The following is a 27,550-nucleotide window of genomic DNA, read 5'->3' as shown; positions in this document are numbered from 1 at the left end:
CTTAGGCAATATAGCAAGACCCTGTCTCTACAAAAAATAAAAATACAAATAAATTTAATAGACAAATTAGAGATTTCTGCTGGTGCTGAATGAATAGCATGGCGTGGTTGCATAAAAGCTAACATACTAGAGAAGCAGAATTGGCCAGTACTGCCATTTATCAGGTGAATGAACTTGGAAAGTTTTTACTTTTCTATGCCCAATTTTCTCCATGTATAAAATAAGGATGATGCTAATATTGGTGTTTTAGTTATCTATTGCTGCATAGCAAATTGCCCCAAAACTTAGGGCTTAAAACAGTGACCATTTATTTTCTCACAGGTTTTGTGTGTCAATAATTCAGAAGTAACTTAGCTGGGTGATTCCGACTTGGTGTTTCTCATGAAGGTGCAGTCATCTGAAGACTTGACTGGGGCTGAAGGATCCATTTCCAAGATGGCTCACTTACATGCCTGGCAAGTACGTATTGGCTGTGGGCAGGAGGCCTCAGTTCCTCCCCATATGGGCACCTCCATAAGCTGTTTGAGTGTCTTCATAATATGGCAGCTGGCTTCCCCTAGAATGGGCAATGTAAGAGAGAGCAAGGTGGAAGTCACAATGCTTTTAACACTCAGTCTCAGAAAGCACACCCCATCATTTCTGCAATATCCCTTAGTAACATAGATCCACCCTATGCATTGTAGGAGGAGATTACACAAGAGCACAAATATTGACAGGTAAAGATCATTGAGGTCCATCCTGAAGGCTGGCTATGCTAGTCTACACTAGTCTACACTCTGGCTCCCAAAGGTTCGTGTCCTTCACAAATGCAAATCTGTTCAACCCTCCCAAGGAACTCAAAAGTCTCATCGCATTACAAAATCAGCTTGAAGTCCAGAATTGTCATCTAAAACAGGCCTCCAGGTGAGGTTCTTCTGGACTAATTCCTATGTACAGCTCCTTGAGTAGCTCTTCTTGATCTGAAGACCTATGAACTAAAAAGAGAACTTATATTCCCTTTCCTACTCCTCCATCACCAACATACGATGATGAGATGTGGGAAAAGCATAGGATTACCTCTACAAATATTTCTATTCACAAAAAGAGAGAGGTCCGCCGGGCATGGTGGCTCACACCTGTAATCCCAGAACTTTGGGAGGCCAAGGCAGACGGATCACCTGAGGTCAGGAGTTCGAGACCAGCCTGACCAACATGGAGAAACCCTGTCTCTACTAAAAATACAAAATTAGCTGGGCGTGGTGGCACGTGCCTGTAATCCCAGCTACTTGGGAGGCTGAGGCACGAGAATTGCTTGAATGAGGGAGGCAAAGGTTGCAGTGAGCCAAGATCGTGCCATTGCACTCTAGCCTGGGCAAGAAAAGCAAAACTCTGTCTCAAAAAAAAAAAAAAAAAAAAAAAAGGCCAGGTGCAGTGGCTCATGCCTGTAATCCCAGCACTTTGGGAGGTCGAGGTGGGCAGATCACGAGGTCAGGAGATCAAGACCATCCTGGCTAACACGGTGAAAACCCGTCTCTACTAAAAACACCCAAAAAAATTAGCCGGGCATGGTGACGGGAGCCTGTAGTCCCAGCTACTTGGTAGGCTGAGGCAGGAGAATGGCATGAACCCAGGAGGCAGAGCTTGCAGTGAGCCAAGATTGCACCACTTCACTCCAGCCTGGGCAGCAGAGCGAGACCCCGTCTCAAAAAAAAAAAAAAAAAAAAAAAAAAGAAGTCCCTGGGGGCAGGGAAAAAAAAGGGATAAATAAATATAAGAAGTAGTCACTATTCTATAGAAAAATACTGAAGGATACAGGTTGGCTGTTCCTTGAGTAGAGCTCAGGGCCTGAGCATAATTTCTCCTAGCTCTTGGCTCTAGCTTTGGGCTGTTTGTACTCTGCCCTCTGAGCCACCTTTCCTTTTTATAGAAAGGCTCATGCTTGCAGCTGTGTTGCCTTCTCAGCCTACTTTTGCTGTAGAAGTGTGGGGGTCAAGACTGGGCATGGTGGCTCATGCATGTAATCCCAGCACTATGGGAGGCCGAGGCAGGTGAATCACTTGAGGTCAGGAGTTCGAGACCAGCCTGGGCAACATGGTGAAACCCCATCTCTACTAAAAATACAAAAATGAGCCAGGCGTGGTGACACACACCTGTAATCCCAGCTACTGGGGAGTATGAGGTGGGAGAATCACTTGAATCTAGGAGGTGGAGGCTGCAGTGAGCCGAGATCATGCCACTGCACTCCAGCCTGGGTAACAGGGTGAGACTCCATGTCAAAAAAAAAAAAAAAAAGAAGTTTGGGGGTCCAAAAACTTCTTATTTTGTATTCCCTCTATCTGTTTCAATGCAAGCTGGTAGCATTTCTGCCAATACAATTTTCTTAAAACTTTTGTGAATCTCCAGTGAATCTTATTGGGGTTCACTCATTTAGGTAAAAGTCGTACTCACAAATCTGTTTGAGATAAACTCTTTTCTACCTCAGGCTTCTGTTTAGACTGCTGAGGGGCAACACTCGTAAGCTTCTTCTTTTTTTCTTTTGATGGAGTCTCACTCTATCACCCAGGCTGTAGTGCAGCGGCGCGATCTCGGCTCACTGCAACCTCTGCCTCCTGGGTTCAAGTGATTCTCCTGCCTCAGCCTCCTGAGTAGCTGGAACTACCAGTGCCTGCCACTATGCCTGGCTAATTTTTGTATTTTTAGTAGAGACAGGGTTTCACCACATTGGCCAGGCTGGTCTCGAACTCCTGACCTTGTGATCTGCCCGCCTTAGCCTCTGGAAGTGCTGGAATTACAGGCATGAGCCACCGCGCCCAGCCATAAGCTTCTTTTTAAAATTTTTTAGAGACAGGATCTTTCTCTGTCACACAGGTTAGAGTACAATAATACAATCATAGCTCACTGCAGTGTAGAACTCCTGGGTTCAAGTTATTCTCCTGCCTCATCCTCCTGAGTAGCTATGACTACAGGTGCATACTTTCATGCCCACTATTTTATTTTTATTTTTGTTTTTATTTTTTTGAGAGGGAGTCTCACTCTCTTGCCCAGGCTGTAGTGCAGTGGCGTGATCTTGGCTCACTGCAACCTCCACCACCTGCGTTCAAGCAATTCTCCTGCCTTAGCCTTCCGAGTAGCTGGGATTACAGGCATGTGCCACCAAGCCCGGCTAATTTTTTTGTATTTTCAGTAGAGACAGGGTTTCACTATATTGGCCAGGCTGGTCATGAACTCCTGACCTTGTGATCTGCCTGCCTTGGACTCCCAAAGTGCTGGGAGTCACCGCACCAGGCCCATGGCCACTAATTTAAAAAATTTTTTTGTAGGATGGGACCATGCTATGTTGTCCAGGCTGGTCTTGAACTCCTGGCCTTAAGCAATCCTCTCACCTTGACCTTCTAGAGTTCTGGGATTACAGGTGTGACCCACCATGCCTGGCTCTTAAGATTCTTAAAAACTATATCGTTAGGCTGGGTGCTGTGACTCAAACCTATAATCCCAGCACTTTGGGAGGCCGAGGTGGGTAGATCACATGAGGTCAGGAGTTTGAAACAGCCTGGCCAACATGGTGAAACCCTGTCTGTACTAAAAATACAAAAATTAGCCACACATGGTGTACGTTCCTGTAGTGCCAGCTACTCGGGAGGCGGAGGCAGGAGAATCGTATGGACCCAGGAGGCGGAGGTTGCAGTGAGCTAAGATCACGCCACTGCACTCCAGCCTGGGTGACAGAGTGAGACTCTGTCTCAAAAAAAACAAAAACCAAAACCAAAAACCAAAAACCATATTGTTAGACTAAATGGTTTCCTGAGTACCACCTTAGATTCTTCTGATATTAACAAAGCATGTTACACTCAATCTTGGCTTTGTCTTTATACCATGTTTTCCTGAGAGTGCCCTGAATTTGATATTTGCCCAAAAGCTATTTAAAAAATTTAACATCATTTACTGTCTGGAGAGGCCGAGAATTTTAAAATCCAAAAATTCCTGGCTCTCTTTTTGTTTTTCTTTTGAGATGGAGTCTTGCTCTGTCGCCAGGTTGGAGTGCGATGGCGAGATCTTGGCTCACTACAACCTCCGCCTCCTGGGTTCAAGCGATTCTCCTGCCTCAGCCTCCCGAGAGTTGGGACTACAGGGAAGCGCCACCATGCCTAGCTAATTTTTGTATTTTTAGTAGAGACGGGGTTTTACCATGTTGGCTAGGATGGTCTTGATCTCTTGACCTTGTGATCTGCTCGCCTTGGCCTCCCAAAGTGTCAGGATTACAGGCGTGAGCCACCACGCCTGGCCTCCTGGCTCTTTTTAAGTGGTATTTTTTTTTCCTAGCTATCTATCTCGCACTTTACTATAAGCAGCAAAGAAGAAACCAGGTGTTAACTTCAACATTCTCCCTGAAAATCTCCTTAGCTAGATTTCCCATTCATTAATTACATTTTTTACTTTCCATGTTACTACACACTAACTACAGTTGCTAAACTTGCTGAATAACGAGAATCCTCTTTCTTCCAGTTTCTTTTTTTTTTTTTTTGAGATGGAGTCTTGCTCTGTTGCCCAGGCTGGAGTGCAGTGGCGCGATCTCAGTTCACTGCAAGCTCCACCTCCCGGGTTCATGCCATTCTCCTGCCTCAGCCTCCCGAGTAACTGGGACTACAGGTGCCCACCACCAGGCCTGGCTAATTTTTTGTATTTTTAGTAGAGATGGGGTTTCACTGTGTTAGCCAGGATGGTCTCGATCTCCAGACCTCGTGATCCGCCCACTTCAGCCTCCCAAAGTGCTGGGATTACAGACATGAGCCACCGCGCCCGGCCTCTTCCGTTTCAAAACACATTTTCCTCACTTTCCTTAAGTCTTCACTGGCCGCCTCTTCTAAGGCCATCATGGCTGGGTATGGTGGCTTGTGCCTATAATCTCAGTGACTTAGGATCAGTTGAGGCCAGGAATTTGAAATCAGCCTGGGCAACATAGCAAGACCCTGTCTTTAAAAAAAAAAAAAAAAAAAAAAAAAAAAAAGAGGCCACTGTGGTTCTACTAACTGTCACTTCCAGGCATTTTAGACTTTCACTAACACTCTTCTCAAAGTCTTTCCGGCTTCTGCCCTTTGCCTAATTTCAAAGTCATTTTTACATTTTAGTTGTTTGTCATAGCAGCGCTCCACTTTTAGTGCCCAAACCTATTAGTTATCTATTGCTGAATGAGAAATCATCCCAAAATTTCACAGCTTAAAATATAAAATAAGCATTTATTGTTGTAATCATTTTATATTGGTCAGGAATTTGAAAGTGACTTACCTAGATGACCCTGGCTCAGGGTCTCTCCTTAGGTTGCAGTCCAGATGTTGGCCAGGGCAGTAATCATCTGAAGGTTTGACCATGGCTGGAGGATCTGCCTCCAAGATGGCTCACTCATATGCCTGGCAAGTTCATGCTGGCTGTTGGCAGGAGGCCTCAGTTCCTTACCTGTGGACCTCTCTATAGGACTTCTTGAGTGTCCTGCAACATGGCAGCTAGCTTTCTTCAAAATGAGTGATCCAAAAGACAGCAAAATATATTTTTGATTTTAGATTTTAGATTTTTATATAATGTCTTTTATTGCTTATTAGTCTTGGAAGTCACACACTGTCACTGCTGCCAGACTGTATTAGAAACAAGTCACTGGCCAGGCAGGGTGGCTCACACCTGTTATCCCAGCACTTTGGGAGGCCGAAGCAGGCGGATCACCTGAGGTCAGGAGTTCAAGACTAGCCCGGCCAACATGGTCAAAAATTAGCCTGGTGTGGTGGCAGGTGCCTGTAGTTCCAGCTACTCTGGAGGCTGAGGCAGAATTGCTTGAACCCGGGAGTCGGAGATTGCAGTGAGTGGAGATCGCGCCACTGCACTCCAGCCTGGGTGACAGAGCAAGACTCTATCTCAAAAGAAAAATAAATAAATAAAATATATTTATTTAATATATTATAATAATGAGTATCTATAATAATATATAATAATAATGAGTATTTACACTGTACTAAAATGTCACGTCCTTCCTCTATGCCACTGCAGTCTTCCTTCCTTTCAGTTAGAGTATGAGCCAGTCTTTACAATGACTTACAGGGTTTTATGGGATGTCAACCCGTGACCTGTCTGATCTCCTCTTCTATTGCTCTCTTCCTTGCTCATTCTGTTCCAGCCACACTACCTTGTTCACTAAGACGTGAATATGGGAGCCACGTACTCACCTCAGTCTTGGCATTTGCTTCTGCTTTTGCTTGGAATGCTCTTCTTCCTGAAAACCACTTGGTTTGTTCCCTCATATCCTCAGGTTCTTGGTGGGGCCTTCTCTGACCCCAGTGTATAAAATTACACCCTCAACAATGTCTATCTCCCTTCCTCAATTAATTTTTCTCCTTAGCACTTAGCACTATCTAATAAACTATTTTATTAATTCATCACATTTATCCCTGCTCTTCTCACAAGAATGTATGTTCCATGAGGGCGGGCTCTATTTGTTTACTGCTGTATCCTCAGTGCCAAAAACAATGTCTAGCACATAGTAGGTATTCAAAAAATGCTTTTTGAGTGAATGAATCAGTCACCACTAGTTACAGGCATCACATAGATTATGTCTTTTAATCTACTCAACTACCCTTTGTATTATTAGCTCCATGTTAAAGGTGAGGAAAGTGAAGCTCCAGCAGGATATATAACTTGCTGAAGGTCCCAACCAGTAAGTAGTAAAGACTAGATTCACACACTAATTGCCAAGTCCAGAGCCCTTGTTCCTAGCCACTATGTGTTACTGCCTCCCCATGTACTGGAAGCCACATTATAAAAGATTAGTAAAATGAAATAATGCAGAGGAAGGTGACAGGAATGTTGAAATGTCTAAGTCATGTCATATGATAAGCTGTTTATGAAACTAGAAAGGCTTTTCAACTAAAGGAAAGCTTAACCTTTATTTTTATTTATTTATTTATTTTTTGAGACAGGGTCTTACTCTGTTGCCCAGGCTGGAGTGCAGTGGCACGATCATGGCTCACTGCAACCTTTACCTCCTAGGCTTAAGCAGTCCTCCCACCCCAGCCTGCCAAGTAGCTGGGACTACAGCCCGGCACCACTATGCCTGACTAATTTTTGTATTTTTTGGTAGAGACGGGTTTTCACCATGTTGCCCAGGATGATCTTGAACTCCTGAGCTTAAGCAGTTCTCCCACCTTGGCTTCCCAAAGTGTTGGGATTACAGGCAAGAGCCACTACACCTGGCTGGAGAGCTTAACTTTAGTGAAAACTAGATTCAAATATTTGACAAGCTGTAGTGTAGAACAAGAATTTGTTTATTCTGTATACTCTGAAGGCCAGAAACTGGAATTAATGGAGCAAATAGTCAGTCTACTTCCTGCTTGAGGTACAGAGGCTGAGGGCAAGTGTTGATATAGAGGGATACCTGTCTGGGCCCATCAGTACTCCTTGACAACTCTGTGACTCATCAGTTTCAGGATAGCCCACTTCACAGAAGACAAGGGCAAAGGCAGCTTATTGAAGTAAGTTGTCTCGCTTTGCTGCCAGGCTGGAGTGCAGTGGCACAATCTGGGCTCACTGCAACCTCTGCCTCGTGGGTTCAAGCGATTCTCCTGCCTCAGCCTCCCGAGTAGCTGGGACTAGAGGTGCGTGCCATCATGCCCAGCTAATTTTTGTATTTTTAGTAGAGATGAGGTTTTACCATGTTGGCTAGGATGGTCTCGATCTCTTGACCTCATGATCGGCCTCCCAAAGTGCTGGGATTACAGGCATGATGAGCTATGAGCCACCGCACCCAGCCAGGTTTTTGTTTTTGTTTTTTTTTTCTTGAGACAGAGTTTTTTTGCTCTTGTTGTGCAGGCTGGAATGCAATGGCGTGATGTCCTCAGACTGCAACCACTGTCTTCTGGGTTCAAGTGATTCTCCTGCCTCAGCCTCCTGAGTAGCTAGTATTACAGGTATGCGCCACCATGCCCAGCTAATTTTTGTATTTTTAGTAGAGACAAGATGGGGTTTCAGCATGTTGGCCAGGCTGGTCTCGAACTCCTGACCTTAGGTGATCCACCCACCTCGGCCTCCCAAAGTGCTGGGATTACAGGTGTGAGCCACCATGCCCGGCCCACAAAGGCCTTTTATGGAACAATTTTGGCAAATGTCTGGGTTGGAATACAGATGTAGAGGTTAGGTTAAAAAGAAATGACTGGCCAGTCGCGGTAGCTCATGCCTGTAATCCCAGCACTTTGGGAGGCTGAGGTGGGAGGATCACGAGGTCAGGAGTTCAAGACCAGCCTGACCAACATGGTGAAACTCCGTCTCTACTAAAAACGCAAAAAAATTAGCTGGACGTGGTGGTGCGCGCCTGTAATCCCAGCTACTCAGGAGGCTGAGGCAGGAGAATTGCTTGAACCCGGGAGGCAGAGGTTGCAGTGAGCCGAGATCTGTCTCAAAAAAAAAAAAAAAAAAAAAAAGAAAAAAAGAAATGACCAGTGAAAGAATATAGACAGCTTTTAAAAACTTTTGCTTGCAGCCAGGCATGGTGGCTCATTCCTGTAATCTCAGCACTTTGGGAGGCTGAGGTGGAAGGATCAGTTGAGTCCAGAAGTTCGAGACCAGCCTGGGAAACATAGTAAGACCCCTTCTCTACAAATAATCAAAAATTAACCAGGCATGGTGGTAGATGGCTGTAGTTCCAGCTACTCAGGAGGCTGAGGCAGCAGAATTGCTTGAGCTTAGGAAGTCGAGGCTGCAATGAGCCATGATTGTGCCACAGCACTCAGCTTGAGTAACAGAGTGAGACCCTGTCTTAAAAACAAAACAAAACAAAACAAAAAACAAAAAAAACACCACCAACAAAATTTCTATGTTTGAAGGGAGAGACAGAACTGAAGGCCTACACATGGTTTTGGGAGCTGGCTTCCTTGTGCTTTGGAAGAGAATAAGATGCAGTTCAATTTTTTTTTTTTTTTTTGAGACAGAGTCTCGCTTTGTTGCCAGCTTGAGTGCAGTGGCACGATCGCGGCTTACTGCAATCTCCGCCTCCTGGGTTCAAGCGATTCTCCTGGTGCAGCCTCCCAAGTAGCTGGCACTACAGGTGCACGCCACCATGCCCAGCTAACTTTTGTATTTTTAGTAGAGATGGAGTTTCACCATGTTGGGCAGAATGGTCTCGATCTCTTGACCTCAGGTGGTCCACCCACCTTGGCCTCCCAAAGTGCTGGGATTACAGGCGGGAGCCACCGTGCCCAGCCGCAGTTCAATTTTTTATGTGGGGTAGGGACACCCCTCAGAAATTTGAGCGTAACCTCAAATCATGTCCATTTTTTGAGCCTCTGGTATATTTAAAAAAATCAAGGCTGGGCCCAGTGGCTCATGCCTGTAATCCCAACACTTTGGGGAGGCCGAGGTGGGCAGATTACCTGAGGTCAGGAGTTTGAGACCAGCCTAGCCAACACGGTGAAACCCCATCTGTACTAAAAATACAAAAATTAGCCAGGCATGGTGGCGGGTGCCTGTAATCCCAGCTACTCAGGAGGCTGAGGCACGAGAATCACTTGAATCCAGGAAATAAGGTTGCAAATGAGCCGACATTGTGCCACTGCACTCCAGCCTGGGTGACAGAGCCAGACTCGGTCTAAGTAATAATAATAATAACAACTAAGAAATGCTAAGATTGTTTTGATAATACTTGGTATATTTAAACATTTAACAAATACAAACTTGGTACAAACAACACAGCTATATAGTACTATTTACAAGAACCAACAGGAATTTTTTTAACTACAAAATTAGAAATTTGAGGGCCTTTATAAATGTGAGGCTGAGACCAAAGGATTCTCATGGCACCAGGATGAGGACGAGGACAGGGGCATGGGTGCAGGTTAGAGGTCCCTCAAGAGGCGTGGGTGTTATCTCCAAAAGCCTCAGGGAATTGGCACAGAAATGTCCCACTCTTAGATAAAGGGGACACAGGGTCCTGCTTGTCTTGGTCAGAGGGAGTTCTGTGATAGTGTTCTGCAGTCCAGGAGTGCAGAGTCTCACCTGGACTCTTACCCTGGGACCCCGGGGACAGGCATCCTGGAGTGATTCGTGTCTGAGGCGCCCACAGGGGGGCAGTGTGACAACCCAGAGGCGCTCCAAGGAGAGGGCACAGAAGTGCCAACCTTCCTTCCTCCCGCGGACCATCTGTCCTGTACCACCCGCCGCCCCCCCCCTCCACTCCCTCTCCTTTCCTGGAGTTAGTGAGGGCTGCCCACCAACCTCCACACAGGGACAGCAGACGGAAACTCTGACGTTTCCCTCTCTGCAGCTGGAAAGCTAAGAGTGGCTTGTCTGCCGGTCTCGCCCAGAGTCCCACCCCTTTAAGTACAGGTGTCCAGGGTGGAAACATGGAAAGTGGAACAGGGGAAGGAACAGGCTGGTAGTACCCGTGGCCCTGGTGGGACTGGCTTTGCCTCTGCCTCTCAGTTCCCTAGGTTCGGTTTGCAGTACTAACATCCGGCACAAGGGGGCGCTACCACCCTGCAAACCCTGCCCCACGGGTCTTGTACGTGGAGTGGGCGCAGCCATAGAGAGTGGGATGTGTTCCTCTAAGTCCCTTACCCAGCTTTCCTCCTCTCAGAACCTACATGCAATCTTGTGCAGGGAGGAGGTGGGGAGACCTCTGGAGCACAGGCCAGCAAAGCAGAGGAGAGTTTGGGGAATCTGACATAGAGCTTAGAGTAATATAGGGAAGAGAGGCCTCCTGGCTGGGCCCTCCAGGTCAGAGTCTAGGTGTGGGCTGGGCTGGGAGTGCAAGCCAAAGGCTGGGTATTTCCAGAAGAGTTGGGTCAACACAACCTGATACCAACCGCTCCCAGATTAAGGGCAGGCAGGGAGTGGAGAGTTGACACCTAAGGGGGAGGGGATGGGGCCTACGGGGACCAAGTAGGAGTTCTGGGGGTATGAACCTCTTTACCTCAATATATTTTTCTTTTTTAAAACCTTTTAAAGATTGACGTGATGGTTGGTCTGAAGGTAGTGTGTTATCTCAACTGATTGCTCACAGTTACAGATCAAACTCCTTGTTCTATTCTTTTCCCCCTTCTCACTACTGCACTTGACTAATCTAAAAAAAAATAATAAGGTAAAATATACCATGAAAGGCCGGGCGCATTGGCTCATGCCTGTAATCCCAGCACTTTCGGAGACTGGGGTGGGCGGATCACGAGATCAGGAGTTTGAGATCTGCCTGGTGAACGTGGTGAAACCCTGCCTCTACTAAAAATACAAAAAAAAAAAAAGAAAAAAAAAGCGAAAAAAAATTAGCTAGGTGTGGCGGGCGCCTGTAATCCCAGCTACTCAGGAGGCTGAGGCAGGAGAATTGTTTGAACCCGGGAGGCGGAGGTTGCGGTGAGCCGAGATCGCACCATTGCACTCCAGCATGAGCGACAGGGCGAGACTCTGTCTCTCACACACAAAAATATATATATATATACCATGATGTTCACAAAGTGCACTAAGTTTAAGTGTTCAGCTCAATGATTTGAGTCATGTATTCACTACCTATGTGTCCATAATATGTACATATGTATACAATACTTATGTAATCACAACTACCACTGGTAATTCAATTCAACAAATTTTATTGAGTGCCTCCTGTGAGTCTAGCACTATTTTACCCTTTTGTAAGAAAAGTGAGGCTAGAACCTGTTTTCCAGTGGCTGTGATAGGGTTGGTATTATGAATTATAGTAATTCCTTGACAGAACTATACCATCAGCTGGTATGAGAGAGCAACATTGTGTGATCTACTCACAGTGACCGTCATCTTGGACTCCAGAGTGGGAAGAATTGTCTGCCATGTCTGAATATACTAACTCACAGAACTACAGGGGACAAAACTGGATCCAGGAAATACAGTCAGGGCAGCCATACTCCTAGCACAGAGTCAGGTGCTGAGCAGGTGAGAGAGCCTTTTGGGGAATTGATCCTGCTCTGTGGCCTGGTGCTACACGTCTCTGTAAGTTGGGCAATGAGTGATGTCTTTGACAAACCAAAGTGAAATGGAGCCTGTTGCGTGTGTATGAATCCACTAGGCCTTCTGACACGCCAGTCTTTTTTCTCAGCTTTGTGGTCAGCCTGGCCTTGCCTCACCCAGACCCCATCCTGCTCCAAGTCAGGGAAGTGCCCCTAGCAGGAAATTGAGTGAGTGAGCAGGATATGACCCGTGATGAGGCAGCTCCCAGACCTGGTTGGTCCCTGAGTCAATGAGCTACTTCGGGCACTCAAAGGAAGCCCTTCCGCCCATTCACTACTTCCACCGCCTCTTCTATCACCTCTACCGTCCCTCCCTACCCAGGTGTGGGTCTTTGGAGGCAGGGAGCTGGTCTCCTTCTTCTCTAAGTCACAAAGGAATAAGGGACTCTGGGGGCAAATGGCCTCAGCATGGAGGCAGAGGAGGCTGCTCCTTGGGGATGCCAGTGACTGCCCTGGCCAGGGGGCTGCCAGTAATCTTGCTTTGGAGCCCCTAGGGCCAGGACTGGTGGCAGGGTAAGACAGAGGGGGCTGGGCCTGGCTGGGGAAGGCTGGCCTGGAAGGAGCTGAGCCATCGGCCCTGGGCCAGGGTGGAAAATATGTGTGTGAGCTCATTTGGAAGGTGGCTTCTGGCCAGTCAGGCCTGCCTCCCTTCCAGGCCCTGGCTGCCCAGCCCCTTGCAGGCGGCCTCTGGTCTCCCTACTTTCACAAGACTGAGAGAGGAGGGCAGAAACCCCCAAGGCTGGGGCTAGGTGTACAGGCTTGAGCTTTTAAAAGAGGTGTACTCGGATTTAGGTTGGCAGGTAGCAAACAGGTACAGGAGCTGCAGGACGACGGAGCAGCCTTGGCTGGGGTTTCCTTGGGGCCTTTGGGAATGGGCACCACCCCTGAAGCCCCCCCGACCCCCCATGCGCTTGCACAGAAACATTCACCAATCCCACCCTTCCCTTAGCTGCTGCCATTGTCTCATTCCATCCCTTTGGCTTCTGAGTCTTGGTGCCACCTTCCTTCCCTCAGAGTGCGGCTCCTGTCCCCAAGAAGGGAGGCGATGGGCTGGCAAAGTGGGGTCCTTTTCCCTCTGCACTCCTATACCCCATAATATTGCTGCACAATAAGCAAATACAGCCGGGTGCTCACGCCTGTAATCTCAACACTTTGGGAGGCCGAGGCAGGCGGATCACCTGAGGTCGGAAGTTCGAGACAAGCCTGACCAACATGGAGAAACCCTGTCTCTACTAAAAATACAAAATTAGCCAGGCGTGGTGGCACATGCCTGTAATCCCAGCTACTCGGGAGGCTGAGGCAGGAGAATCACTTGAACCCGGGAGGCAGAGGTTGCGGTGAGCTGAGATCGTGCCATTGCACTCCAGCCTGGGCAACAAGAGTGAAACTCCGTCTCAAAACAACAACAACAACAAAAACCATAATAAGCAAATACATATGTGCTGACAGATCCCCAGAACACACACTGCCATGAAAACGCCCAGCTACCGAGGGTCCATGCTGGAAGAGACACCAAGAGATTGCCAGGATCTGCCAGTATAGAAAAATAAATAAGTAAATTGGAAAGATCTGGGTTTTAAATTTAGACTAACAACCTGTGACCTTGACCAAGTCATTTATCTTTCTGGGCCTCAGTTCCCTTATTTGTTAAATGGGGACAATATTGGTGCCTGTGTCACTGTGTGTTGTAAGGACCTCAGCAAATGTTAGTTTCACCATTGCTGGAAGGGAAGGAGGGATACAGAGCGGGAAGAGACCACTGGAAAGTCTGTCAGATTGTGGGGAGAAGGGGCCCTGGGGGAGGGACAGTGAAGGACTGGCAGAGCTAGCCAGATTGTGTTTTGGGGTCTGGAGGGGTGTGGGGGTGCCTCTCTGCCCAGTCCTCTCTCCTCTAGAGGACCTAGCTCCTCTTAGATCTTCCCTTCCCTTCCCGCTGACCCAGCGCCTGGCTGGCAGCCCTGGAGTCATGGGCCCAGCTGGTGCCAGGAGCCCTGGAGAAGGGGAGGTGATGACAAGGGAGTCCGTGGCCCCCCTCCAGATGTGTGGGGTGCAGTCGTGGGCAGAGTGCTGCTCCTCCTCGGCCCTTGCCCCCAGTCCAGCGTCTCCTTAGCACCAACTTTCCTGGGTTCTGCCCAAACCTCCTTGAAGATTCCCCTTGGCTCCCTCCTGGCTGCTCCAACTCACATGTGCTGCTTTCGAATAAAGGAACTTGGAACCATAGAAACTGGGTCAGGCCCAATGGACAAATCGGGGTAGGGCCAGTGAAAGCCGAGTTTGCAGGTCTTTCGGAAGCCACAGGGCCCTCTGCTCTCCCCTCACCCCAGCCTGACCTGGCGGTTCACTCAGCGGGAACTTGTGATCACTAAGGCACCTCCCAGGGTCCCCGGGCAGCCTCACTGGGGTGGATCAGGCAGGCCCAGGCACGTCAGAAGCACGGGACCCTGCCGCCTCCACCCTGAAATTCTCTCTGCTTGTGAAGCTTGTTTTAATTTTAATTGTATTTTTTTAAACCAGTCAAATTTAGCAGTGGGGGGTTTTATAAGCCCATCTTCTACCTCTTCCCCCTTTGTCTCTGGTCCTCCATTCCCATCTCTCCCCCTTGGCTCCAGAGAGCATCTTGTGATTCCAGAATCAGGGCCAAACAATTTCCTCGTGATGGGGAAACCGCACTCCAGCGCGGGAGCCCTAGGCTCCCCCTCCTCTTCTCTCTGGCAGTCCCCCCTCCCCAGGCTCCTCCACTGGCTCCAGCTGTGTTTTGCAAAACTCCCACTGGATAACATCTGTAATTGCCTCCAGATGTGGACCACAAAAACACAAAGGGGCCATGAGCTCATCTTTGAGTTCCTTGCCACCCGCACAGACCCTACCACCCTCAGATGCCCCTGACTTCCCCTGCCACCTTATCAAGGTCCCCATCCCCTCCAGTAAGGGTGGTGGCGAGGTGGTGTCCAATTCCACTGCGACACACAGACTGCCAAACAGCTGTTGGCAGGGGAGGCGCAGGAGGCCAGGCGTAGGGTCAGGGTTCCTGGCAGGCAGGAAGGTGGGGTACCCCTTCTGCCAAAGCAATCACACTAACGAGCCCTGAATAGCAGCTGGATAGACTGACTGGCATAGATGGGGCCAGGACTCTGCAAGGCAGGCGGTGGAGGGAGTCTGGGCTGGGTGGAGGCAGGAAGGGAAGGGGGGTGAAAAAAAGGGGCTGCTCTCCTCCAGCTGAGCTGACTCAGCACTGAGCTGATTCCTCCCTCCAGGCTGGTTTCAGAGGAAGGGTGGGTGGATAGCCTGGGAACCCTGTCTGGGGCAGGAGTTTCTAAGGAAAGAGGAGGCAAAGCCTTGTTATTCTGCCCTTCCAACCTGACCATCCTGGTTCCTCCGGACAATTGGGATGAGATCTCTGTTTGGCCAGAGACAGGCTGCTCCTAATAGGCCCCGCAGCAACACCTATCTCTCTTTCTCCCTTGTTTCCTTCTGTCTTAGCAGCAGAGCCCCAGGCCTGGAAGAGGCTTCTTAGGTCCTGAGGGCTCGGATAAAGCCAGTGAGCCCAAGGCTGAATAGGATCATGGGAATCCCCCTGCCTCAGGCAGAGAGGCATGAGGAAACTGAGGGTCTGCGGGTGGATCACAGGACAGGGTAATGCAATTTAGGAAGATTTTCCAAGTGGCCTCAGCTTGACCACTTCCTCTTGTCTCTGAGCCTTGGGTCTCAAGGCAGCCTTTTAAGCCAGGTGGTGGGAGAGCAGCTGAGCTCTGTCAGCCACCCCGCTGCCCCCTATGGGTATGCCCTGCTCCCCAACTCTGGCCCCTGAATCCCTTTAGTCCACTAAGAATAAACATACTCCTTTATGAAAAATGCCAAAGCCCCACCTCATGGAAAACGCTGCTCATGACGTGTGCCCTCCCCTCATCCAGCTCCTCTCACCCACAGCCCATCACCCTCTACAGAGCTCAGCCACACAAGGAATGTGAAACACAATTTATTCTTTGTGGAAAGGTTGAACAAGGTCAAAATTGTCCTTAGAGGGCACCGACCCAGCCCCGCCCTGCAGGTTCCTGGGGTCAGACGCCTCTGCCCCCCCACCCCCACCCCTCCCCATGCCCCTTGTTAACAAAAAGGAACGATTTGAATGGAATTCATATATAATAATTATAATAAAAATATACATTAAACAAAACAAAAAAACGAACAAGACAGAAATCTAGCCGAACTGCCAGCACCGTTCACCCCATTTCCCCTACCCCATGCCCCACCCCCCCGACATCCCTCTCCTCTTGCTCCCTCCACTGGGTCTCACTCTCCCAAGTCCCCGGTACCATGGCCACCCCCTTTGGTGGCCCAAGGAGACTTCCATGGGTGGGCTGGGCGGGGGAGCGAGAGGGCAGGCCACTGGCGGGACAGACTTGAGGGGTGCCGGCACCAGAGAAGCGTGGACCCAGCCTAAGTGAGCCTCAGCTCCTGCCCCTCACTGAGATGGTGAGCAGGTCGGGACAGCGTGGCCAGCCAGGCCCTGCGGCCTCTCATGAAGCCCCTCGTTCCTCGTTTGTGTGCCTTCTCTGCTCCTTTCTCTGGGCTGCCCCACCCTTCCCCTCCACGCCGCCTGGGCAGTAAGGACAGGGACCAAGAGGAGCAAGCGTGCCTTCCTCAGGGCCCTTCCTGAGAGCGCCACAGCCCACCCTGTGGCCCCCTGCTTGGCCTGGCCTGGCCTGCCCGGCCCCAGCCTTCCAATGCTGCTGCACGTCCTCATTTTCCTTTTTGGTCCCATCCTGCCCCCTCTGGCTGTTCTGCCTTTGGGCCTCAGCCCCAGCTGCCTGAGTTTGGGCAAGGTTCTTTCTGTGTGGCCTTCAGGCTCACCCCCAGGGCTGTGACCCGGGCCTCTCCCGCTGGCCCCACTCTACCTGACAGCTGCACCCCTGGTTTCAGCTCTTCTAACTGTGAAATCCCCATCTAAGGCTAACATCCGAGAGGCACAGGGCTGCTAAGGGTTTCTTCTGCCCATTTAGTCCCCAGTGGCTCAGGCTCCTTCCTCGGAAGTTCCCTGGGGTAGGTGAGGCAGAGGCAGATCTCCGAGGAACTTGACTGACTAAGCAACGAAGACCCTCTCTGAGTTTTCCTCCCAAGGTCTTAGGGTGGCTTGGCAGTCCCCACCCCCTCACACAGTCTCAGGGTCTCTACCCCCAGCAAGATTAGATTCCTTTTAGCCAGAAAGAGTAGTGAGAGGCTGCCAATTGGGTACACCTGGGGCTTTCAGGGCTGGAGTGCCCAGAGCCTCCTGAGGTCAGAGTTCAGAGGTTAAGGTATGTCAGGGGATGGAAAAGGAGCAGATGACCCCATGTGACCTTTACCAGCGAGGTCTGAGGGTCCTGCCTTCAAGTGCAGAGCCCCCAACACATTCAGATGGGGCTGGACAGACACAAAGCTACAGGGTTCCCCTGAGGGGCAGAAGCTGGAAAGGGCCACCCTCCCACTCAGCCCTCAGGGGACCCATCTAGGGAAGATGCAATGCCGGGGCAGGGGTGAGGGAGGCGGTCAGGGTGAAGGAGGCCACCCAGGGGACAGAGAGAAGCAAGGAGGCTGCGGGGAGGGGGCTCGGGACGATGGGAGCAGCCCACCCACCACCACCTGCTGCCACTGGCCTTCAGAGGCAAAGTCCTTGTGGTAGGAGTGGGCGGGCCGGCGGTGGGCGTCAGACCTTGTCCAGCAGGGAACGCTGGCAGTAGAGCAGTCGCCTGGGGGTCCCATGGCGTCTGAAGAAGAAGACTGCAAGGCCCACCGCCAGCACCAGGAGCAGCAGCAGCACGGGCAGCACCACGGCAGCCGCGCTCACCGCCCCGCCGCCCTCCTCGTCCACCTCAATGATGATCACCTCCGTCTCCTCCTCAGTCCCCTCATCCGGCCGGCCTCCCGATGGGCAGCCCATCCAGTCCCGCAGGGCTGACTTGGGGTAGCCCGGTTCTACCTTCAGCTTCTGGTTGTTGAATTTCCAGTATTTGTTCCCCTTGTAGAAGTAAGTGAAGACTGCAGGGGGTGAATCAGAAGGTGGTAAGGAAGGGAAGACCCAAAGAGAGGAGAGGAGAGGAGCGAGGGAAGCTCTGTTAATGTGAGGGCAGCTGAGCTTCCCTCCACCTTCCCCAGCATCAGCTTCCTCAGCTGTATAATGGGGGTGCTTATAGTACCAGGTTGGAAGGTGGTGGGGATGAATGGGCACCATGTGTGGAAGCACCTAGCCCAGCGCCTGGTATGTGGTATTATCATCGCCATTGTTTTCCACACCACACTCCCTCAGGCTTCCCTCCCACTCTTCCTCAACTCCCTATTCCCACCCTTCTCTCAGTGACACCTTCCCTTACCCCTCTCACCTTCATCGCTGCCCATGAATGACCCTCTGGGAGACTCAGGGATCCCTTCCCAGACTTTGATGTTCTTGGGGTACTCGCTATCCACTGCCCTGAGCTCTTCGTTGAAACGGTAGTACCTGGGGAAGGGGAAAGGAAGGGCAGTGGCGGACACTGGGCAGGTCCCAGAGGGTGCGAGACCCGGATCGAATCCACCAGTGGGCAAAGGATAGCTGTGGACAGGGCGGGGACGGGGGTTTTGAGTAATAAGGGCCTGCTGCTGAAAGCGGCGGAAGGTGGGGGTGGAAGGGAGGGCCCAGGCTGCAAGGAGCCACCAGTAGCCCTAATGACAGTGCCTGGCTGCTGGGGTGGAGGCACAGTGCTGGGGGCAGGAGGCGCCAAATGACCAGGTCTGGAATGACCCGGTCACATCCCACTCACACAGTGTCCAAAGGAGGCTGCCCATTTCTAGGCAACAGCAGAGGCTCAGCTAGCTCCTTCTCCAGGGAAGCATCTTGGGGGTAAAGTGGGTCTTTCTCCAGAACTGAGGGAATTTGGGGTGGTGGTGGTTTCTGAGGGAGGCCTGGGATTAAGGGGTTGAGGTATTACTTGTTTCCACGGAAGAAGTAGGTCTTTCCATTGGGCATCCAGAAGAGAGCAGCATCAATCTTGTCGGTAGGCAGCCCTCGGCCCAGCTCCTTAATGTGCTTGGGGTAGCCAGGTTCCAGGGACGCCTCATCAAACACCCAATGCTTGTCTCCTGGGGAGGACAGGAGGGCAACGTCTGGGTTCAACTTAGGCTCTAGGGACTTCAGAGGAAATCAGCACCTCTAGGGAGACCCTCCTCACTCCCAAAGACTAAAGTGGAGTGCCTGGTTACCTTTGAAGAAGACGAATTTGCCATCCTTCCTCTCGTAGGCAGTGTTGATGGACGCAGGCAGGCCCCGCCAGAACTGGCCAATGGGCATTGGGTATCCATCCATCACTTGGTTATTCCTCACCCGCCAGAACCAGCGCTCCTGGAAGCCAGTCAATGCAGGAAGAGTCCATTATGTCTTGCGGCCTAGGTCTCTGGCTCAGTCCCCAAAGCTCCCCCACTGCTGTTTGTTCCTCAATTTTAGTTTTTAGTCCAGCTGTTGTCACTTCCACCCAGCCGCCCTACCGCAGAGTCCCCCCCGCCTTTTTTTTTGAGATGGAGTCTTGCGCTGTTGTCCAGGCTGGAGTGCAATGGCCCTATCTCGGCTCACTGCAACCTCCGCCTCCCGGGTTCACGCGATTCTCCTCCCTTAGCCTCCCAAGTAGCTGGGATTATAGGTGCCAACCACCACACTCGGCTAATTTTTTGTATTTTTAGTAGAGATGGGGTTTCACTATGTTGGCTAGCCTGCTCTCGAACTCCAGACCTCAGGTGATCCGCCTGCCTTGGCTTCTCAAAGTGCTAGGATTACAGGCATGAGCCACCATGCCCGGCCCATAGAGCCCTTTTGTCTTTCAAACCAGCCCACTTCTTCTCACCTTGAAGACAAACATCTCCCCTCGGAGCATGGCCACAGTGTCGAAGTTCCCGTCACAGATGTTGGGCCCATAGGTGGGGTTTTTGGGCTTATCAGGAACAGAAGGCCGGGAGGTAGTCCTGGGTTGAGGGGGCATCTTGGTGGGGAACCCTGACTCACTCCCTGGGGCAGAAAACACGAGGGGCATTTCAGACTTAGGAGGAGAGAGGGGAGGGAAGGACAGACAGATGGGCAGACAATACCCTTGGAAAGGTGTGGATGGGCTTCTAGGGGAGGCTGAAGCAACCAACTGGGAGGTGACACAAAAGATGGGCTCAAAAGTGGAGCTGACAGAGGCAGGGTCAGGTTGGCAGGGGGCGGTGTGGAGACTGCAAGGCATAAAAGAGGGGAAATGCGTAGACCAGGAGAGAACAAGCAGCAGAGGAGGGAGCAGGCATGGGTATAGACTACTCGCCATAAAGTTGCTGGATGCCCCGGCGGTCATCCTCGGGCAGCACGAAGTTCTCCGTGTCCATCCACTGGTAAAAGGGCGCCATGATGGCCGAGGGGTCACTGGAATGCTCGAGCCCCAGGGCATGGCCCAGCTCGTGCACAGCCACCAGGAAGATGTCATTTCCTGGAAGGATGGGGACAGTGACGATTGCAGCCTGAGTCCCTTCCCTCAGCCTCCCTGCTTCCCCACCAGCAGCTTTGGTTTCACCTCCAAGCCTGCTGCCCGTGTTTTCAATCCAAAGTGACCAAATTCTGAGGTCCAGCTTTTTATCTGGCATTTAGGCACAAAGCCAGTCAGCAAGCTCCTCTGGGTGGAGGTGAGAGAGTGCTTGGAAGCAGGACCCCCATCCCGGGAAGACCTGTGTTAGGGGAAGCCAAGGCCCTCTCTAGTCCCCAGTTTCTCCCGGGAGCTAGACATGACATCGGTCTGGAAAAGTGGGCGATAAGGATGCTTTGAAGTCTTTGACTGGAAAGCCAGTCAGTGGGTGAGAGGGGGGACCAGATGTAAATGGCTCAAACAGGACTCCTGCTTTTGTCAGCAGTTAGACCAGAAGGTCTTTGTGGTCCCTTCTAGCCCCGAGATTTTGGAAGGACGGAGGGGAACCACCCCTACAAATGACTGTTGGCTTTTTCCAGAGTAAGTCCCAGGGATACTTGGCTCACCATTCAGATCCTCATTCCCGACAGTCCAAGGCTCGGCAGAGTCAAAGTGGGTGTCCCCTCCAATGTTGGGGCCTGGGAAGTAGGCATGGGCCAGGAAGCCGCCCTCACCATCGAAGGGCGTGCTGTCGCCATGGAAGCCCTCGGCAAAGAAGATCATGACGTCGGCCTGCTTCTCATGGCCCTCACGGATGTAGGCATAGGGCACCTCGCGGAAGCGCAGTGGTGTGGCGCTCTCCCACACGCGGAACGCCTTGCGAATGGCCTCGTATGTGGCATACTCGCCCACCTTGGGGGTGTAATTCTGGATGCTGAGGTCCAGCCACGTGGGGAGAGGATGGGGTGTGTTAGGATAAAGAGGGGCAACATTCTCCTTTCCTGCACTCTCCCAGGTCTGACTGTGCTGCCCAGCCACCTCTGCCTGACCCAACTCTTCCTGCTACCTCATGCACGACGCCTCTGTCTCAAGAACAAGGGATCCTCAGCCTTTGGCTCTCTGGCACTGGGGTGCACCCTTGATGGCTACACCTCTCTCGAGGATGAGAGCCACTTTCCTCCCCACTCCCAGGGATGCTTCCCAGGAACTGAGGGGAGTGGGGCAGGAGGTCTCTGAGTCCCTGCATAAGCACAATGGGTAGGGAATAATAACCAGATGTGAGAAAGGTTGCTTGCCTGTTGGACTCACCAGAAAGTGATTTCATTATGTTGCCATTTGAGACCCTGGATGGCGTAGCGCTTCCTTCGAACATTGGCCTTGATCTCAGCCCCAAACTTGTCTGGAACACCACATCGGGGGCGCCTCATGGCCCTGGAGTGGGTTTGGGTGTGAGGATTGGGATCAGTGCAGTGTATGAAAGAGAAAGGTCTCCACCATCAGTGTTGGGTGAGACTTGCTGTGTGTCAATGTGGGGAAAGGCCAAGGTTATGAGGTCAGGGTGAACATGAGAGGGTCAGGATCAGCACGTGGGGATGAGATATGGGGGGTGGGGTGCACAAGCCAGGCATTCAGGTAGGAACATCTGTGGCGGTGGCATTGTCAGTGGGTGCTAGGCAGAACTCCTGCCAGGGTCTAGCACTTACTTCATGGTGTCTGCATCAGCTTTGCCTGTTACTCGCAAGCCGTAAAACTTCTGCATGGCAGCGATGGCCGCTGAGAGTGACTGGGGTGAGCGCTGTGTGTGGGTACGTAGGTCCCCGGGAGGCAGGTAGCCATATTGCTGTAGCCAGGCCTGTAGGGAAAGGGGTATGGCTTAGAGTGTCCCTACCTGGCCCATGGGGTGCCTCTACCTCCCCGACAATGCCCAGCTTACAGCCTTGGCTTGGTAAGGAAAGGGCAGTGGGTTCCCAGCTTGGCTCCGGCAGCAGGTCTGGAGGAACTCCCAGGCTAGACCCGATCTCTGGCCCAGGCCCCAGTAGGGCTTGTCCCCTCGGGGCTATGGGCCCAAACAGGCTCTTGGCTGTAGCTCTCTTGAAAATGAGAGAGAGCCCTGGTGGTTTAATGGGGTTCTGAGATGTCTTCTCAGAGCTGTGATTCCTTCTAGCACTTTTCTCCCCCATGTCAGTGTTCTTGCAAATATAGCATGTTCCACCTGGGAATGGGCTATGCCCATGATGGGTGGGGAGGGGTGTTGACAGGCTGAGTGAGCTCTACTATTGGGCTTGACCTGAGGCCCTCCTGGGATGGGAGTGCCATGTCCCCAGGACCCTCACAGCTGAGATCTTTTTAGAAAGGAGGGCACAAAAAAGAGCTAGAGCTAAGGCTGGCTGCTACAAGGGGAAACTAGGATGTGGTAAGAGGTATGATCCAGCTGAAGCCAGGATCTTGCTGCTGTCCTTATCCAAGCAGCATCTGACCTATGGCTTGGAACCTAAAGGCCTATTTAAGATTCTCAGCAGAGGCCGGGCGTGGTGGCTCACACCTGTAATCCCAGCACTTTGGGAGGCCGAGGCAGGCGGATCACGAGGTCAGGAGATTGAGACCATCCTGGCTAACACGGTGAAACCCCGTCTCTACTAAAAATACAAAAAAAATTAGCTGGGCGTGGTGGCGGGCGCTTGTAGTCCCAGGTACTCGGGAGGCTGAGGCAGAAGAATGGTTTGAACCCAGGAGGCGGAGCTTGCAGCGAGCTGAGATTGCGCCACTGCACTCCAGCCTGGGCGACAGAACGAGACTCCGTCTCAAAAAAAAAAAGATTCTCAACAGAGGAAGTGGGAGATAGGGGTGGAGGAAGAGACTTGGTGACTGCATTTTATTTCAGGTATGTTGTGAATTGGTCATAATATAAAGGCTGGCATATTGCCTTAAATTAATGTTAGGTTTTTGGTGTTTGATTAAAAGGTACACACACTGCAAAGCCCTGTTGAGGAGAAAGTCAGCCTTTACTGTAAGAACAATGGAGTATTTTCTTAAAGCCTCAAAGTAAAACAAGCCAGGCTGGGCGTGGTGGCTGACACCTGTAATCCCAACAGTTTGGGAGGCTGAGGCGGGCAGATCACCTGAGGTCAGGAGTTCGAGACCAGCCTAGCCAACATGGTGAAACCCTGTCTCTACTAAAAATACAAAAATTAGCCGCTCATGGTGGTGGGCACCTGTAATCCCAGCTACTCGGGAAGCTGTGGTAGGAGAATTGCTGAACCTGGGAGGCCAAGGTTGCAGTTAGCCAAGATCGCGCCACTGCACTCAGCCTGGGTGACAGAGCCAGACTATGTCTCAAAAAAAAAAAAAAAAAAAAAGTAAAACAAGCCAAGTTATATATGAAATATGAAGATGCTTGGATTCTTTTATGGGGAGAAGACACCACCCAGATAGCTCTAGTCCCTGCTCCAGCTTTGCTTTCTTAGGGAGTTCGGGAAGGGACTGTAGGTTGCCCAGGACGGGACCTTGGAGGGGAGATGGGGGAGGCTGCTGTTGGGCGCCGCATCTCCTAGCCAAGGCCAACAGGATGGATTGCCACGTGGCCCTTCACCTCTGGGCTCAGGTCCTGGTGATGGGGCAGTAGTCTTGCGTGGGGATTGGGGGTGACTCAAGAGCAGCTGACTGGGGACCTGAGCCCACAGGGGCAAGAATTGCAACATGGTTCTGGGAAGTGATCCCCCAAGGCTGATGCGAGCTAGAACCCGAGATGTAAACAACCCAGCCTTTTCCCAGCCAACAGTCTTGGCTAGAACAACCCTAGCACCACCTAGCTCTGAGGCTCTGAGAGCCCCTCCTCAGGGGTAGAGGAAGGAGTGACATTTAACCTTTGGTATACCAGAGGGAGCCAAGCAGGGCACACCAGTCCGGGGCTGCTCTCAGGGAGCTGCAGGCTTGCCCTGACCTGTTCTGGCTGATGGCACAGCCAGTGCCTGGGGAGGCCTGCTGTGGCCTGTGCCTAACTATGCAGGAAATGTCTTTTGCCCCTAGCCTACCTGTAGGATAAACACACCCCAGGCTTATGACCCTTGGTTGAGGAGCAGCTGCTTCAGGACTTGGGGAAGGATGGGACTGGTCTACTGACGCTGGAAGGCAGGAGGACTGAGGCCAGGCCCCCTCAATCCTCAGAAAGCAAAGCTGAGAGAATTCGCCTAGAGCAGAACGACAGAAGGAAGGGCAGCACAGAGATGGGGAGAATCCACACCCCGGAGCTCTGGGGGAAATCCCCTCTGGAGTCGTTCAAGAAGCTAGGCGGGTCTAAATATTCACACTCACAACCTCCACCCCATACCCTCGGGAGAAAAATGAAGGCTCAGTCAAGTGAAGGACTCCCCTGGAGTGAAGAGAGCCGCAAGGCCTGGAAAGGAAGTGCCCCCATCCCTCTCCTCCCCCCAGGCCTAGGCAAGTTTCTCTCCTCAAAGAGACTATGAGGTCGAAACCACAGAAGAGAGGACTCTTGTGTCTGCGGCTGGGTGGGAGGAAGGGCCCAGCGCCAGACAGGCCATGGGGAGGAGAGGGCTGTCCTGGAGCTGGTGCAGGACTCTGGAGGCCTGGTGGGAGGGACCCAGCTGCATGAGGCCTGCACCACCCCAGCTTTCCCTCCACACTGGCCTGGAGAAAAAAGCAACTATGTTGGGTCAAAGAACTCAGTTGGCTGGCTTTGTCTTTGCGAATGAGAGATGCAAGGTATCCCCTAGGAGAAAGTCAACGAACACCTCCCACCTTGGCTTAGGGGTCCAGGGGAGGGTGGGGGACCTCCAGCTCTGCAGTAGGCCCTGTATCCTAGCCTCTGGGGCTGCTCCTCCCTCCCTTCTAGGGCCCAGAAGCAAATGGTGGTTCTGGCACTGGGACCGCCCATGACCCAATTAAAACCGAGCCAGGGCAGCCGCCCCTCCCCTGGCGGACCCAGCAGAGCAGGGGAGGGAAAAAAGGCAAGGCAGTGAAGTTGGCGGTGGGCAGCTCCCCAGATGCTCAGGCTCGTTTTGTTAGGGGCGCTCCCTTTCAGGTCTCAGAGGAGGACTCTAGGCCTGGGAAGAGGACGACTCCTCCCGGACAGTCAGGCTCAGCCTCCAGCACCAGGGCAGGTTTTTACTCTCCCTGATCTCTGAGCACTCCACGTTTCGTCTTCCACCCCCATTCCTGGGGCCATACTTTTCCAGTCGGCCCCAGACCCTTTCATGGACGGAGAGAGAAGACAGTATTCTTTCCAAAGAGTTTTCTCCGGGGTGGGACCAGGGCGGAGAAGCTAAACCCAGATCCCATCCCCCTTCTAGGGCCCTTCCTGGTCCCTCCCGACCGCACCCAGGCCCTTGCCAGGCTGAGTGGGTTGAGATGGCCCAAAATAAGAAGCTCATTAAATCCGTCTCCCACCTTCACCCCAAAATAAGAGAGAGAGAGGAAAAACCTCCTCAGACAACTCCCACGCAGTTTCCTCTGGGGCCCGGTGGGCCACCGTCTGGGCCGGGGTGGGGGTGGGGGGCGCCCGAGCCAGCCGCGACGTGTGAGGGCACCCGGGACCAGACCCTCTCCCCATTCCCCAAGCGACGCCCCCAGGCTCCCTGCAATTAACACAGAAAAACAATTAACAACAAAAAGGGCCTGAAGGCGCCGACGCGGGTGGGGGATAGGGGGAGGCAGCGACCCGGCCGATCGCCCGGCTCACAAGGAGAGCTTTGTGTGTACGGAAACGCGGCCAGCGCGCCGGCGCTGCGACCCTCGACGCCAGGGATGCGGGTAGGGACACAGCGGGGTCCTCTCGGGGAGACGGGGGCTGTGGCCCTGGACGCTCGGCCGTCCACCCTCGACCCCCACCTGGCCGCAGACGCGTCCGCTGAGGGCCTGGGCCACCCGGGGAGGCCGAAGCGCCCATCGGAGGGCGCGCCGGCGGGAGAGCGCTGGAGAGCTGGGAAGTCGAAGAAACAACAAACTCTCGCGCATGACGAGGAGCCGGGACAGCGCGGGGTTTGAGCGGAGTCCAAATGTTTATCAGGCGGTTCCAGAGCTGAGCGCAGAGCCCAAGGGAATTGGGGAAGGGGGAATTCGCCCCAGTTGTAAAGTTCTTCCAAGGACTGGGAAAAAAGAAGGAATGGGAAAGAGAGTCGGCGGCGCAGGGGGTGGGGGCAGCTGGTTGGAAGCGGGCAAAAGTTGGATCGATCTGGAAGTTTGGAGACGAAGAGGAAAAAGAATGGGAGGGGGAATCCTGCAGGCCTGAGCAGCCGAGATCCCAAAAGCCCTCCTCTCCGAATAGAGGCTGTCCCCTTGGAGACCCCCGGGCTCGCCTCCCGGCGGGCGCGACTCCGGGAAGGGCCGGGGAGCTCACTTACTTCGGGGCTGAAGCTGCTGCTTTGGGCCGAGCCGAGGGAGGCGAGCGCGGTGCCGAGCGTGAGCAGGGGGAGCAGGAGACAACGGGAGGGTCTTGGGGCGGGAGACATGGTCCGAGACCACCGGGTCAGCCGGGCAGTGTGGGCTCCGCGGCCGGGCCCACGCCCTGGGGTCGCACCGCCACTCCCTCGGGGCGCCTTTGTCTTCGGTAGGCACTGAACTTGAATTCCTAGACCGCTGTCGGCTTGGAGTTAAAGGGATTGTTCCTCAAAGTGCCTGTTTGCTCTTCTCCTCTTTTCCGGTTTTTGATCTTTCTTCTGCTTAGTCGGCGAACTGGGGTCTGGATCCCTCTCTCGCTCTCTCCTCTGGTCCCTCCCTTCTCCCACAGCCTCTCCTCCGTCCCCGCCCCAGTGCCCTCCTTTCCTGGTTGGGGACGTGGTTGTTTTAGCCTGAATCCAATTACAACCAAGAACTGGAAGGAAAAAAAAAAAAACCCCTCTAGGTTGCCTTTTTGTGGTGCAGGCTGCCATCTGCAGGGGTTGAGGCCGCGGTGGACAGCAGGGGGCTGTAGGGGGATCTAGGGGACGGGATGTGGGAGACTTTGTCCCCATAAGCATATTCTGAGTGGCTTGATTACTCTGGTATTCAGCATTTGTCTCACCTCAGGGTGGGAATTATTGGGGGCTATGTGGCTAGGGGCAACGAGGAGCTCAGAGTGTGGGATGGTGGTGGGGTCTTCTTCCATGCCCATGAGACCTGCAGAGGGAGAAGGGGCCAGTTTACTAATAGGGGGTTATCTTCTGGGCCCTGTAGACAACTGTCTATGTCCCTCCCTCT

At 52.2% G+C, this 27,550-nt stretch overlaps 2 protein-coding genes and 1 long non-coding RNA gene across 3 annotated transcripts in view; 2 read left to right on the top strand and 1 right to left on the bottom strand.

Annotated features, from left to right (window-relative positions):
• Positions 1-319: 319 nt before the first annotated feature.
• Positions 320-13,547, top strand: LOC129049720 (uncharacterized). Its single transcript, XR_008512995.2, has 2 exons — positions 320-459; positions 11,763-13,547. It is a non-coding gene; the product is annotated as an uncharacterized LOC129049720 (long non-coding RNA).
• A 3,183-nt stretch (positions 13,548-16,730) lies between these two features.
• MMP14 (matrix metallopeptidase 14) lies at positions 16,731-27,097 on the bottom strand. The gene is given in 10 exon segments (NM_001131321.2): positions 16,731-17,996; positions 18,338-18,453; positions 18,923-19,073; positions 19,194-19,332; positions 19,829-19,989; positions 20,282-20,443; positions 20,983-21,290; positions 21,665-21,787; positions 22,060-22,208; positions 26,716-27,097. Coding segments are annotated over 10 exon segments (1,749 nt in total). The 5' UTR covers positions 26,824-27,097; the 3' UTR covers positions 16,731-17,664.
• Positions 26,023-27,550, top strand: part of SLC7A7 (solute carrier family 7 member 7) — a 61,818-nt gene continuing 60,290 nt past the window's right edge. Inside the window, exon 1 of the mRNA XM_063715121.1 lies at positions 26,023-26,125. The gene's annotated coding sequence lies outside the window, so the exon portion shown is untranslated. The remainder of the gene's footprint in view (positions 26,126-27,550) is intronic.

The sequence above is a fragment of the Pongo abelii genome, chromosome 15 (assembly GCF_028885655.2).
Source record: "Pongo abelii isolate AG06213 chromosome 15, NHGRI_mPonAbe1-v2.0_pri, whole genome shotgun sequence".
NCBI lineage: Eukaryota > Metazoa > Chordata > Mammalia > Primates > Hominidae > Pongo > Pongo abelii.
This window is presented reverse-complemented; position numbering and strand designations above follow the sequence as displayed.